This window comes from Episyrphus balteatus, chromosome 4 (genome assembly GCF_945859705.1).
Source record: "Episyrphus balteatus chromosome 4, idEpiBalt1.1, whole genome shotgun sequence".
In the NCBI taxonomy this organism is placed as follows: domain Eukaryota; kingdom Metazoa; phylum Arthropoda; class Insecta; order Diptera; family Syrphidae; genus Episyrphus; species Episyrphus balteatus.
The window spans coordinates 1,401,570-1,415,452 of record NC_079137.1 but is presented as its reverse complement, the minus strand read 5'-3'; the positions used below and the strand labels follow the sequence as shown (position 1 = coordinate 1,415,452).

The following is a 13,883-nucleotide window of genomic DNA, read 5'->3' as shown; positions in this document are numbered from 1 at the left end:
ATGTATAACCAAAAATTGATTACACAAAGGATTACAAAACGTCCTATATAACCCAGTGTGGGTAAAGTTGAACTTTTGAGAGGACAGTTGAAAAACACCATAAAAGTTAAGTTATGACCAAATTATGTCACATTTTGTAAAAACTGAAAAAAATAACGAAAAAACACCAACGTTTTCTCATAAAATTTAGCGAAGAGCTGCTCAACTGAAATGAAATTCTGATTTCAGAGTAAAACTGGATAAATTAGTATCAGCGTATAAAACCCGTCTTTAATATTTGTTTATCACAATGATTTGCTGTTGATTGGCGTTGGAATTTGATTTCTTGATTTTATATTTTTTTAATTTTGTATGTTGCTTGATACATTCAAATTGTATATTTTGAAAACTCGTGTGTTGCTTTGCGAAATAAATTAAATTTATTTAGTGCCTTCGTTTATTTATCTTAATATGAAAAAAATGTTTTCCTATTTATTAGATCATATTGGCCAAAAAGCATCAATATTATGTATAATATTAATTTCGCATTTGTTTAATATTCAACATAGAAAAATTAATACAAATAAATATTGCAATTAAAAAAAAACTAATAGGAATCTTATAAAGATATAAAAAGACTGAGTACGCAAGTCTACATAGAAATATCAAAAAGTTTTGCATAGAAGATTGGTACAAATTCATTTCTTACTGGAAAATAAACAGGTGAATTGGTTGTTTGAAAAAAAGAAAAAATAATATATCTAAATAAAGAGAAGTGAATGATTAATAATAACCAATAACTTTTTATCTACAAAAAAAATGTCACAACATTTATTTAAAATATCTTCAAAATATTTTTATTTCATTTTTTCAAAAAAGTTATGAATTCCAACTCGATTATATTTCTTCTTTTTCATTCAATTTTAAATTTTGCATTCGAATTTTGATTCAATTTTTGTTTTGAGTAGTAATTTTCTTTGAAGACATTTAGCATTCCATAAACATTTATTCATCTATAGACACAAAAAATAATAGAAATAAATTTTATTGGAGTGAAGAAGAAAAAAGAAGTGAAAAATCATAGAGACTTAAAGAGAAGAGTGAATAACAAATAAACTAACGCTCATACATATATTATGAGTGTGTGTGTCTTTTGAAAAAACATAAAAGTGATATTTGATAAAATAACACATAAAAATGCACAATGCATTTGATTTTATGTAAAACAAAAAAACACTTAAAATTAGTTAAGAAACTTAAAAAATTAAATATTATAAATAAAATGTGTAAAACGATATGTGTTCCTTTTTTGTTGTTGTTAACAATGATTTCTAAAATAAAAAAGTAAGAATTTGACTTACCTCTCTAGTTTCCTGCCTAGCTTCTTGTTCAAATTTATCATACGTTAAATCACAATTATCCTGAAATTGATCAAATTCAATTTGACTGCTAGAAATGCTTAAGCTCTCCATATGACCACAAAGTTTTGGCCATTCGGGATTAGTTTTTGCCAAATTCTCGACCTGAGCCCATAGTTCTTCGCGTTGTGACATACGCTCCCGTTCCCTACAGTTGGTGGGTAAAGAAAAAAATAAATAAAATAAATGTTGAATTAGATAATAAACTGTTAAGATTTTTTCAAAAGTTTAAGAAAAATTTACAAGCATCATTCGTATTTGCTGATCCTTTTATAAAGTTTTTGAGACACGGGGACCAAAAGGACCAGTGAGTGTAATTTTGTACTGACATTCGGTGCAATCTTTTCGTTTGATAACAAAAACCAATTTACTTTTGATTTAAATCTGATTTTGACAAATTTTTTCCTTCGATTGGCCAACAATTTGTTTGTTGATATAAGATCAATTTTTCAGATCTGGGGCGAAATCGGCTAACTTGATAGTCGATAATTGATAATCAAAATCGACAATTTTTGGAGAAAAATTATTGTTTTCTTAGTATCAACTATCGCGTTAGCCGATTTCGCCCCTGAAATTTTCGGCCGATCTATTCCTTTTTTACTAACACCACTATGCATTTGAGTTCAAATGGAAGAAGTTTTAAGTAAATTAAATTATTATTTTTTTTTTCGAACTTTAAACATTTTGATTGGCCGATACTCTAGTGTGCACACCTTCCAACATTTTCATATTAATCAAGAGACCAACTTAATTTACGACCGATAGAAAGTTTTTAGTGTCTGGGTGTGGGAGCACTCAGTGTTTCAACGATTTTTAGTTTTTAATTTAGTTTTAATTAAACAAATAAGAAACTTATTGTTCTTGGCTCACTCTGAGGATTAAAAATAATCTCTTCAACAAAAATTTACAGAACTCAATTAAACTACTTGAATCTTTGTAAAATTTAGAGTATGTGGATGCATATGCGAAGGTATTTTTTGAGACAAAGATCAATTCAGTCACTAAAGGTCTAGAGCAAAATCCATTTCTATACATCTTAATTAAGTATTTTATATATACAATAATTATATTTTATTATACTACTCACAATTGTTTCTCTTGCCGATAGTTTTTACTGCATTCATCAAATAATTTCTGATTCATTTCCATAAATAATTTCAAAGCATTATAAATCAGTCCATGGATAGTTTTATTCCAATGTGTCTTCGAGTTTCGATTTAACGATGGAAACATTATTGGTAAGATCACTTGCGAGTTATCAGCTATTAATGACATAATATACTCATTATTCCAATAGTATAGTGCACGTTCGGCAACTTGAAAGTGCGGACTCGATACACATTTGGCAATTTGTCGAAATAATGGTATCATAACTTTTTGAAATTCAGCTGGTTCAATTACATCAAGTAATTCTTCTAATTCATTTAAAAACATCACCTCTTTGGGACTATGGGTTTTTGGCCAGAATTTTAACAGACTCCTAAAATAAAATAGAAAAAAAAATGGATTTCAGAAAAGAAGATATAGTAAAATATGTTAATGGAAAAAACCTTATAACAGGCTCTGATAGACTTGGATCCTTCTCGAGGAACTGCACCACACAATAAGTCAACTGCGGATGATACACTGATAAGCTTTTAGCCTTGTGCAACGGTAGCAGAACTTTTAACAAAAATTGCTTGTGCTCCTCTTTTAACGGCAAAGCAAAACCATTTATAATACTGCCAAGAATTTCTAATAATTCAGCAATACCATTATGGTGCTCTGTTTCATAGATGAATCTGTCAAGAAAAAAAAATGTTAAGTGATTCATTGAACATATTTTGTTGGAAGAAAGCTTACCTATAGAATACATTATTTATTTGCTTTCTAATAAATGCTCTCAGTCCAAGAAATTTTCCATAAATTCTATGTAGTACGGTTTTCAAAAAATCCCTCTCTCTGGGATCCTCCGAATCGAACAGCTCTAATAGCTGCAAAACAAATTGATGATCAATATATCGCTTGGCGATGTTTGGTTGAAAATCTGGTGATTCTAAGAATCGCAAAAATAGTTCATAAACAAATTGAAGATGTGGCCATGACGATTCCAGCGTTGGTTCATCTTCTTCTGGATCAAATTCAGCACCATTCGGATTAGATGATGGTGGTAGAGTTCGAAATAGATTGACTGCAAACTAAAAAAAAAATAAAAATAAATTAATAAAGTTGAAATTAAGTTTGAGTACCGAGGGTTTTTAAACTTACCATGTTTATAGCTTCTGGATATATTTCGGCTGTGATGACACCATTTTGATTTGTCAAATACTCGACCATCTCGTGCAGAGCTGCACGTTTTACTTCTTTCCATTTTAAATCGCTTAATGGCTCGGAAAAATCGAATAGTGTACAACATTGTCTTAGCTTTTGAATGAAAAGCTCCTCTCGTTCGCTATTTGAGGTTTCTGTTGAAAATGAATGAAATTTTTATTTTTAGAATAAAAAAAAATGTATAAGCTTTAAGATTTGTTTTTGTAAAATAGGTAGTTTTTTTTTACTGTCAACGTTTTGTTTGTTCATAACAAAATTTATGTTTTTTGATAGAAATTAATGATAAAGCTAAGAGTTTTTTTTTTTATAATTAATTTGAAGTGCGTGGAGAATAATTAATTTATTAATACATTTTGTGTAGCTTACGACGAAAAACAACTAATAGAGTCGGAAACAACAATCCACAAGATGAATATATCGAGTTTCGAGATTTGTTTTTTTTTTTTTTTTGTTTAATGAAAATGAAGGAGGATTTAGATGCTTTAGTTTACAATGAGAGTGTATTTGACTACAATATAAAAAAAAAAAAATAATGCATACGAATGACAAAAGCTTATTTAAAAACGTACGAATTTTTATTAAAAAAAATATATGTACTAAAATTGAGTTTAAAAAATAAAAAGAGGTTTCATGCTAAAGTTCATTCAGAGAAGGACATTGACAGGATTTCCCACTGAAAAAATAAACAAACAAACTTTAGAGTCTTCGAATTCAGGTTCAAATTAATAAATAATTGTTTTAAGGGGTGTTTTTTTAGAGGTATAGAACTTTTGTGGTGCAAAATTGGACTGTCAAGGTGTATGCCAGAAATTATTTTTAAATATTAAATGCCAAGAAATTTGTCAGTAAAGACAAAATTTTGGTCATTATATTGAATTTGTAGGTTTTATTAAAAAAAAAAGCACTTGTTGTCTGCAAAGTCGGTATTTTGTAAGCCAAAAAAAAGTGTTGGGCTATCTTAGGATTCGAACCTTGGAATTTAATGCAAAAGACAAAACGATCAGCGCTTTAATCACCTGACTCTAAAAACGTATGCCTGTCTTAAGTTGAAGTTGACTTTATATGATTTGGTCTTTAAGATGAAATTGCACTATATACCACAATGCTAGCAGGATCGGGGTGCAGCCGGGATTTATCGATTTATAAGACGTTATCAAAAAACATTCTATAGAAATCTATCAGATATCGCCTTTACAAGAGAATTTGTTCTAACTTTTAACCTAAAGGATGCTAGTTTTTTAGTGCGAAATGTGCGAAAGTAATAGAAAATCTGCTATTCGAGAGTCTGCAAAAGGAGGAAATATGTAATCGATTTGCAGACACAAAATCGTTTCAATTTTTACAATTTTGCTTCAAATTTATTTCAGTTCCTATTGAGTTCATCCAACAAATGGCTGTCGGAAAAGTCCGCAACTTTCTATTCCATTGTCAACTAGTCACTACGATTTGGTTAAAGCGATTAGCGTTTTCCAAAAATGAATTCGTGTATGCAGCACCTGTGTCAGCTTATACACCTACCATTTTGAGATTTAATAGTGAGTATTTATGTGTTTTGATTTTTTTGAGTAGGGAAAATTGAAATTCTCGAATAAAACGTGGAGAAAAAACAACAGTTTAGTTGATTTTACAGTATTTCTGATAAAAAAAATTTTAAGTTTGAAATTGAGGGCATTAAAAGCACTTGCACAGACGAGCTGATCGCTAGATTTTCCTTTGGCGTATTTAATGGAGGTGTGAGTTCTTGCGATAGGGCAAACTACTGAGCCTAACGCAATCGGATTCGATCGACATGGTGGCAAGAACCAAGCGAGTGCTTTTTCAATCATTAAGTCAGATGAAAATAAAATGGATTTGTCATAAATGAGTTAAAGACAAATTAAATGCTGTCACCATTATATGTTTTCCCAGTAGAGTGAATAACACGGCATGAAAAAATGCACTCTATCGTATAAACTGCGTTATAGAAAAATGCCATTTTCATTATTTCTAAAAAAATTACATAATTACTTGTATTATTTCTAACTTTTGATTGAATGATTGATTGATTCAATCAATTTCAATGAGACAATTTGATTGGAATAATAAATTCCAATATAATCTCTTTCTTACATAAACAAATCAAGCAAAATAGATATTCATCAAATACAACCTACATAACAATTACATTTTATTTAAAATATTCACCTTCACTTTCTGAATCTTCCGTAACAATAATAACTGGCACATTTATAGGAGGATATTTTTGTAAGCTATCCGTATCCATTCGTCCGTTGTCGGTCATAAACTAAATATATACCCACGCAACGATTTATAAAATTTAAAATGTGTTTTTGTTTAAACTTTTGTATATTTCGATTTATACAGAAATATACGAAATATTAAGAACAAAATAATGAAGTCTTGAAAAACAGACGAAAAAAAATTTACCAAAACAACATTCAGAACGAAGCGGAAAAGAAATGCACTTGGTGCAAAAACCACATATTACAAAAACCAAAACCAACAGCTGCAATAGGTTGGTAAAACAAAAAAAGGAAACAAACAAACAAACAAACACGGGACAAGTTCTATGTCTCGAGAAATTTTCAGAATAAAGACCATCGACACACCACAATAATATTTTGTTGGCAAAGATTCAAAATTTCGACAAAAGTAAATATACAAAAGTGCACATAACTGAGAGCTGGCTAAGAGAGTGAGACCAACACAACACTTGAAAGAAACGCAAATCAAGGTGTTATTAGAAAATACGGTCAAAGGTGATTATGACACGAGGAGGAAAGAGGAAGTTGGAAAAGTGTAGAAGGTCCGCCCGCCGAGTCTAAATATGAGGGGGCAAAATGAAATTTAAGTGACAGCTAAAAAGGATTTCATGGATATACCAAGAAGGTCAAAGTTAGTCTTGGTCGGCATGCCTTTTATAGCCGATTTAGCTATTTGGTCTTTCTTTTGGCATTTCATTTCACAGGCAGAATGGTTACACATTCTTTGGTTGTTTGGCTATTTAATGAGATATTTTATTTGATTGAAGTCTCCCATTAGACTTATATGACGTAGTTTAAACAAAAAGATTCATTCAGCTGATGGCATTGCCAATATAGACAAGCAAATAAATTTGTAAATATTTATCAAGACTATTTTTGGTTTTATTGGTATTTGTTTAAAAACAATTTGTTTGTTATATATACTTTTTTTGTTGATTTATTTTCAAGTTTGTATTTTGTTTTCACTTTATGACTTGACTAGTGATTATAAAAGTAGCTATTATAAATGGATACAGATTGGATTAGATAAATGCATTGCAAAAGTTTTGATTGTTTAATAGTGTGATTTCAAGGATACAAGCTTAGAATAAGGAAATTCTTGGGACAGTGGTTGTTGTTTTAAAAAGCTTTCTCCTTGACTGGCTTTTTTGGACACAAGAAATTTTTTATTAACAAACACAGCTGTTCTATCATTCGTTAGAATTTGAAAACAGAAACGAAAATTGATTCCGTGCGGATTGAAAATGGTTGTTCTGGTTTCCATTCGACTTTTTTGTTGAAGAATATTTGGAGGATTTTGTTCGATTTCATCCGAATCGGACAGTTTTTACCTGTCGGAAGCACACCTCGAAGCAAGTTTCCTTTGAAATCGGAGTATTTTCCGCTCCGACAGATACCTCGCTAGGGCCGATTGTTTTCCGGTAGCAAATTGCTGCCAGGATTGAAAACGGCAAACATGTGTGGGATTGTAGATCCGATCTTTTTTTCAAAATAATTATGAATCCGCAAAATGTGTTCGAATAGAAATCGAATGGAATTCAACGCTTTCAGTTAGTAATTTAACCTTACTTCTTGAACGTAATAACGTTAATCACGTTTAAAAATGAAAGATTTCTAGCAAAGATCAATAGATACGACAGAATGTATGATAAATTAAAAATTATGTTTCAATTAAAAAAAAACACCCTGTACATTGAATAATAGTAAAAACAAAATCTTTCTCTGAACAACCTTCTCCAATTTTTATTAAATTCGCTCATTACACTTCATCACGCAGGTATAATTAATTAAATAACCATAAATAACAACAAGTCTTATTGGTTGTTTTGAACTCAAAGCCCCCCTTGAACTTGAACTTTTTTTTTCTGTCGATTTTGATAAAAAGAAAATTATTTGTAGACACACACACACATTTCATTCATTCAGACAAACAGAAAATAAAAAAAAAAAACAGGCAGCCATCTATAAAATTAGGCTAAACAGTTTATTGTTATTATTGTTGTTGGTATTGGTATATTGTTGTTGCTTGTAAAAAATGTTAAATGTGTATTAAGTGAAACGTGAGTTATTATCAAATATTATATATTCATGTATTTTATCATGTTTACGTCATATAAAATGTCAACATGCATCAGGTGTGAGTTGAGATTTTTCGTCGAGTTTTGGAATAAATGTATTATGTAAATAGACGTTATGAAGCAAATCAAATATAATAAATGTTTATATACGAGAGAATAATATGTATGATTCACTAGAATTTATAAATTTTTTGTTTAACAAAAAAAAAAAAAAAAATGGGGAAATAAAAAATAATTTGAATAAGAATGCTATTTTTGAAAAAAAGGTACATAATGAGTTATGTCTAAAAGCATTAGAAAAAAATATAAAGAGTTATTGCATTAACACATATTTGCTAAGTGAGTTGAAAATTGAGTAAATACTTAATGAGAACTTATATAAAATTAGGAGGTAAAGTATAATAATTAAGTTATATTTTAATAAACAAAAATATAAAATAAATTCAAATCAAAGTTTTTGATATTTGCATTATTTAAGGATCCTAAAGCTAAGTATACACGATTTAAAGATTTTCCAATATTAACCGATTTTTCGAAACAAATTTTCTCCAATTTTCTAGAAAATAAAAATCCGACTTCTTGTAATCGTATGAACTCGTCTAAACACACAATTTTTCTTATTTCCGAATAATTAGACGATTTTATTGGTTACTGGATGAAGCTCTTACCAACAACCATCGGTAAATTACAAAGCCAAATGTTCGAACCTCTGCACAACTTTGAACTGTAATTTCGGAAAGATGCAAAACAAGAAATTAGGCCAGAGAATGAGCGACAATGTCTCGATTTCAATGTTTTCCAGTCGTGAAGACAGACAATTTTTAATTGGAAGACAAAAATGGTCGGCAATTATCAGCCGATTTTATACCAACGGATTGTCTAATTTTTGGATGAAATCATCCAACCTTATAAAACATACAATTTTCACTTGATAGAAAATTAGCAATAATTCGTTGCTATTGGAAGACTTTGACAGTTCGGCCAATATTGGAAGGCCTTCCAAACTTGTAGAACTAGCCCAAGTAATATTTTTGGGTACTTGGAATATATTGTCACCCCATCGAAGATCGATCGAACACATTATAAGGAAAAGTTCAACCCAGTCTTAAAAAGAAGACATTTTTAATTGAAAGTTTGTTCTTCTATTTATTACAAAGAAATTTCGTTGTTCTATGGCAGGGTCATGCTTGTACTTTCGAAAACATGATTCTTATACTGTAATCAATTCCTTACAGCTCGAATCGCGAATCGAAAAGTAGGTTTTAAGTGTAGGAATAGTGACCAGTCAAATTGTATTTAGAATCAGATAAAAGTACAAAAGGAATTGTGTAGAAAAAGAAATTTAAGAAAACCTATATTCAATTGTTCGCAAAAATGTAAGTTCAGGTGAGTTCTTACTCTTAGATTTTGCTCATCTTATCACCATACAAATTTGAGAAAACTTATGATGAAGAAACATAAAAATCTTAAAAATATGCACCTCATAAATTTAGGAAAAAAAAAAGACAAATTCAATCTGCTACACTCTACAAAAAATCCAATTGAAACATTCACTATTAAAAAAAAAATAAAAATAAATTCATTCCGATTTCATGTCTTAAAATAAAATAAAATGCAGGTACTTATGTATTAGAAAAAAAAAAAAACTATATAATTATATATAATTATGAAACCTCTAAGTAATGCCAATGAAACAGCTGCTGCTGCTGATGGTGAATGAAATAAATTGCGATCTCGAGCACGTCCTGGACTACCAGTTATTTGTTGTAGGGTTTGCGGTGATAGAACACCATCATTTCCATTAGGAAAAGTTCCGGCATTATTTCCACCACCACCGCCACCCATTATTAACCCACTGCCACCGCCTCCATTATTTCCACTTGGTGATATGTTTTTAGAAGATGCATTTATAGTAGATGATGCAGTTAAACCAAAACTTGTAGTAGTAGAATTGTTGCCATTCTCACCACCAGCGTTGTTGCCCCCTCCACCTCCGCCGCCGCCAATATTTTTCGAGTTCAAATTAACGTGTTGATTTGATTTTATAACATTATTCTGTGAGGGTGACTTTTTTGGGGTTACCATTGGGATTTTGTTTTTGTTAATTTTTTTTTTAGTTTATGATTTAGAAAATTAGCAACGAGTGAGAAAAAAGAAAAACAAAAATGATGATGTTATTTTTTTTTTTTTTCTTAATTGATATGATAATTAGCAATAATTGATGATACAAGATATATATATTTATGTTTGTATGATTAAAAAACAATATGTATATAATATTTCCTAAGCAATGATTAACAACGGAAAACAATAAATGTTTGTTGGGAGATAGATTTAAGATATGTGCTGAGAAAAAATTTCATTAATCATAAAAGTTACATAAGAACTGTTAATATTACAAAAATCGTTTGAGTAGTTTTGGTTTGGTTCAGAATGAGTAGGAAACGAAAATTAATAATAATAATTTTTGATAAATTCTTCATTTTGAAAAAGTAAATTATCAGGAATGCAGAATAAATTTATTCGCTGAGGTTATTTACGATACTGAAAACCGTAAGTAAATTTTGTTCCAAACAATTCAGACTATTGTTCAGTAACACTTTCATAGGATATTCTGCACTATTTTGTAAGTTATAAAAAGTTAAAAAAAAGAAACTATCAGCCAAAATTTCAAAATGTGGGTGCACTATTGCTTAAACTTGAATGATTTATTTAGACTAGGAAGTGATTCTGGAATTATTAAAGCTCTCAAATCAATTTCTTATCGACTTAAAACCCACTAAACTTTCTGTTACATAACTCTTCCAACTTTGTTTATGTAATTGATTGTTGAGACCATATTTTGTTCTTGGTGAAACATTTTTGTCTCAGAATTGAGTTTATCAGGAAAACAATGCCAGAATCCATAAAAGTAAAGATAAAAATTTTGATTTGCTAATTTTTGCGAGAAATACTAAAAATTTAATTTCTAATTTGTATAGAAAGCAAAAATATTTGCGATTTTCTAAAAATTATAAACACATACATATTTCTTACAGCCAGTGTAAACAAATTTGCGAACAAATAATCGGAATCATTGACATATTTTCATGTAAATTAAAGTGTTCCAAACCGACGAATTATTCGTTTAAAATAATTTTGTTTGAGCAGTTGTTATTTTCTATTTGACGGATTAAAATTCGGAACTTTATAGCTTCTTACTTTTTTGTAGTTTTTTTTTTCTAGATATGTTATATTATAACGTTTTTGAACTTGCACAAACATCACTTTCAATTGGAAATCAGGACCAGAAGTCAAAATTCAATTTCACATTACCTACTTCCTAATATTTTATGTTCATCAAATGCAACTTGGAATTTTCAGTGTTAAAACTATTTTTCATTGAGGTTGTTAATTTGGAATTTAGCTTCACTTAAAATCATATCGTCATTGTGCAGAAAAGAAAGAAAGAAAGATTTTTAATCTTTCACTTTCACTGAAGATATTTAGAAAATTCTGAAAACAGATTCCAGATACGTAGTAACATTGGCTTTTAAGAAGCAGATATAAAATGATTTATAAGAATGAATGTAAATTTTTCACAAGTATTGAATTTTTTTTAAATTAAGCTTTGCATATTTCAAAAACTACAACCAATCTTCAGGAAGCAACATTTTTTACCAATTGAAAGCTGTTTTTTTTAACAACCTTGAACACATCAATTGGTGCTTTCAAAACTTTTGCATCATTTCGATCACAAATATGAATGATTTTTAAACCTTAATGTAAACTATTGGTTTTTGAAGTCGTTGGTGTAGTTGATGAAATTATTATGAACCCAATATTTACGAAAAATTTCTTTGATGATAGAGTTGAGTTTGAAATATCGAATTTTTTATATATACATATGCATTATTATGAACCGAGCTACTACTTGTAATTTTACATATATAGACTTCCCAGCGCAAATCTTAAATACATGTCTTTCATCTACTAAGATGAATATTACAAATCAAAATAGACACAGAAAATTAAAATTATTATCATCAAATCTACAAAAAAAAAATAAGTTATTTAGAGAAGAAAATGATATTCTAACCTTACTATTACTATTATTAGCAGTTGAAGCATTTGATGATGGCGAAGATGTAGATGATGATGATGTTAACTGATCCTGTTGTAATGATGGCATATTTGTAAAGCTACCTGTCAATCGTGGTGATGAGGTTAAAACTTTTGGAAATTTAAAAAGTCGACGATCTTGAGTTTTATCGTCTTCGTCTTTATCGTTTTTATCGTCGTCGTGGTCGTCGTCGTTTTGTTGTTTGTCACAAAGATCTTGATCGTATTGATAAAGTTCAAAATTTTGTTCGTTACGTTTGTCTAATTGAAATTGATTTAATAAATCGATACGATGATGTTGATCATCTACGCCACCGTATTGATCGTCATCAGCTAATAAGTCAAGTCCACTGTGAAATGATGGTGATTTTGGTATTCCTAGACCGTAACCGTTGTTATTGTTGCTGCTTGGTTGTTGTTGTTGTTGATGAGGATTGTTGGATTTTTTTTTGTTTTTTGTGTTGTTTGTATTATTATTATTGCCGGCAATATTGCCGGAATATAACATAGCACTGACAACCATTTCATTAGCACACTCTTAGTGATTATCGTTAATTTCATTGCACCACGGGGAGGATTCAATTAACTTTTTATTTATTTTGTTGTTTTTTTATTTATTTATTTCTTTTTTTTTAATTTAAATTTAACTTAAAAACTCATTTATTTTTTGTTTTAATAATGGATTTTATATTCATTTTATATTTTTAATTTTATGATTTTTTTAAACTTAAACACTGTTTTTAGGGAAGGGTCGGGTTTTTTTCCAATTTTTTGTATTTTTGTTTAACGTTTATAAAAGGTCCAATTTTTCTAATTTTATAAAATATTTTGTTTTTTTAATATTTAATCTGGAAATAAATTTTTAATAGAAAGGGTATGGTATGGGTTATAGATTTATTTAGGAACACAATTTCAAAAATTAATTTAGAAAACAAAACATCAAGGTCGTTTAACATTCATTAGCGCAGTGTGATTAAAAAATAATACATTTCATATAAAGAAATAGATAAAATTTAAAAAAATGGATTTTTGTTTGGGATGACAAATTTTTCGGGATAAGATTAAAACAATATGCAAAATTAAATTTAATAAAGTATGTACAAAAATAATTTTAAAAAAATATACAAGGAAATTTAAACAAAATACATATAATTAATATTTAAAAATAAATACAACAGAATGAAAAATTAGATAAAATTTAATTTTTCTCATTTTTTTTTTAGGTTTTTTTGAAATTCACAACATATAATTGTCAATTGGATTTAATACTAAATAAAAGTTCAAAACGTTTGTTTTTACATGACTTTAAGTAAACATAAATGCACAACTGGCGAAAATATTTTGTTTTTAACCAATTTTTAGTTTGGCAAAATAGAGAACAAGAAATTATTTTAAAACCGGTTATTCTTTTTCAACTGAAAATATTCTTTTTCATATAGAGAGATTTTTAGAGAATATGCTGAAACTTTGTGGAAATGCAGCTAAGATGCTGCTGATTAAATTTTGTAACAGCAAAATTTTCTTAACCCTCTGTAGGCACACATCTTTTTTGCGAATTTGGTTTATACTTTTTCATGTCGCTAGAACTTTTTTCGATCTCACTATTTTATAGAGAATCATATATGAAATTGATGTAGAATATTCCGAGGAATTCGAAAATTGTGACCACTTTTAAATTTTGTCCTGCCACATTCTTATCCGTGTGCCGACAGAGGGTTAAAGTAAAATTGTGA

General features: G+C 29.1%; 1 protein-coding gene across 10 annotated transcripts in view; it reads right to left on the bottom strand.

Moving 5' to 3' along the window:
* The window catches only part of LOC129917790 (serine/threonine-protein phosphatase 2A 56 kDa regulatory subunit gamma isoform), a 51,090-nt gene that overhangs the window by 6,170 nt on the left and 31,037 nt on the right, over window positions 1-13,883 (bottom strand). For 6 of the 10 annotated variants that reach the window (XM_055997955.1, XM_055997956.1, XM_055997958.1 and 3 more), the window contains exons 4-8: window positions 3,645-3,841; window positions 3,240-3,574; window positions 2,948-3,178; window positions 2,485-2,877; window positions 1,341-1,545 (exon numbers count right to left, since the gene is read on the bottom strand). In XM_055997955.1, the coding sequence (XP_055853930.1) occupies window positions 1,341-1,545; window positions 2,485-2,877; window positions 2,948-3,178; window positions 3,240-3,574; window positions 3,645-3,841 (1,361 nt within the window). Of the gene's footprint in view, window positions 1-809; window positions 993-1,340; window positions 1,546-2,484; window positions 2,878-2,947; window positions 3,179-3,239; window positions 3,575-3,644; window positions 3,842-9,722; window positions 10,117-12,127; window positions 12,765-13,883 lie in introns of those variants that run through there. The other 4 variants (XM_055997951.1, XM_055997952.1, XM_055997949.1 and 1 more) reach the window with 4 other exon arrangements.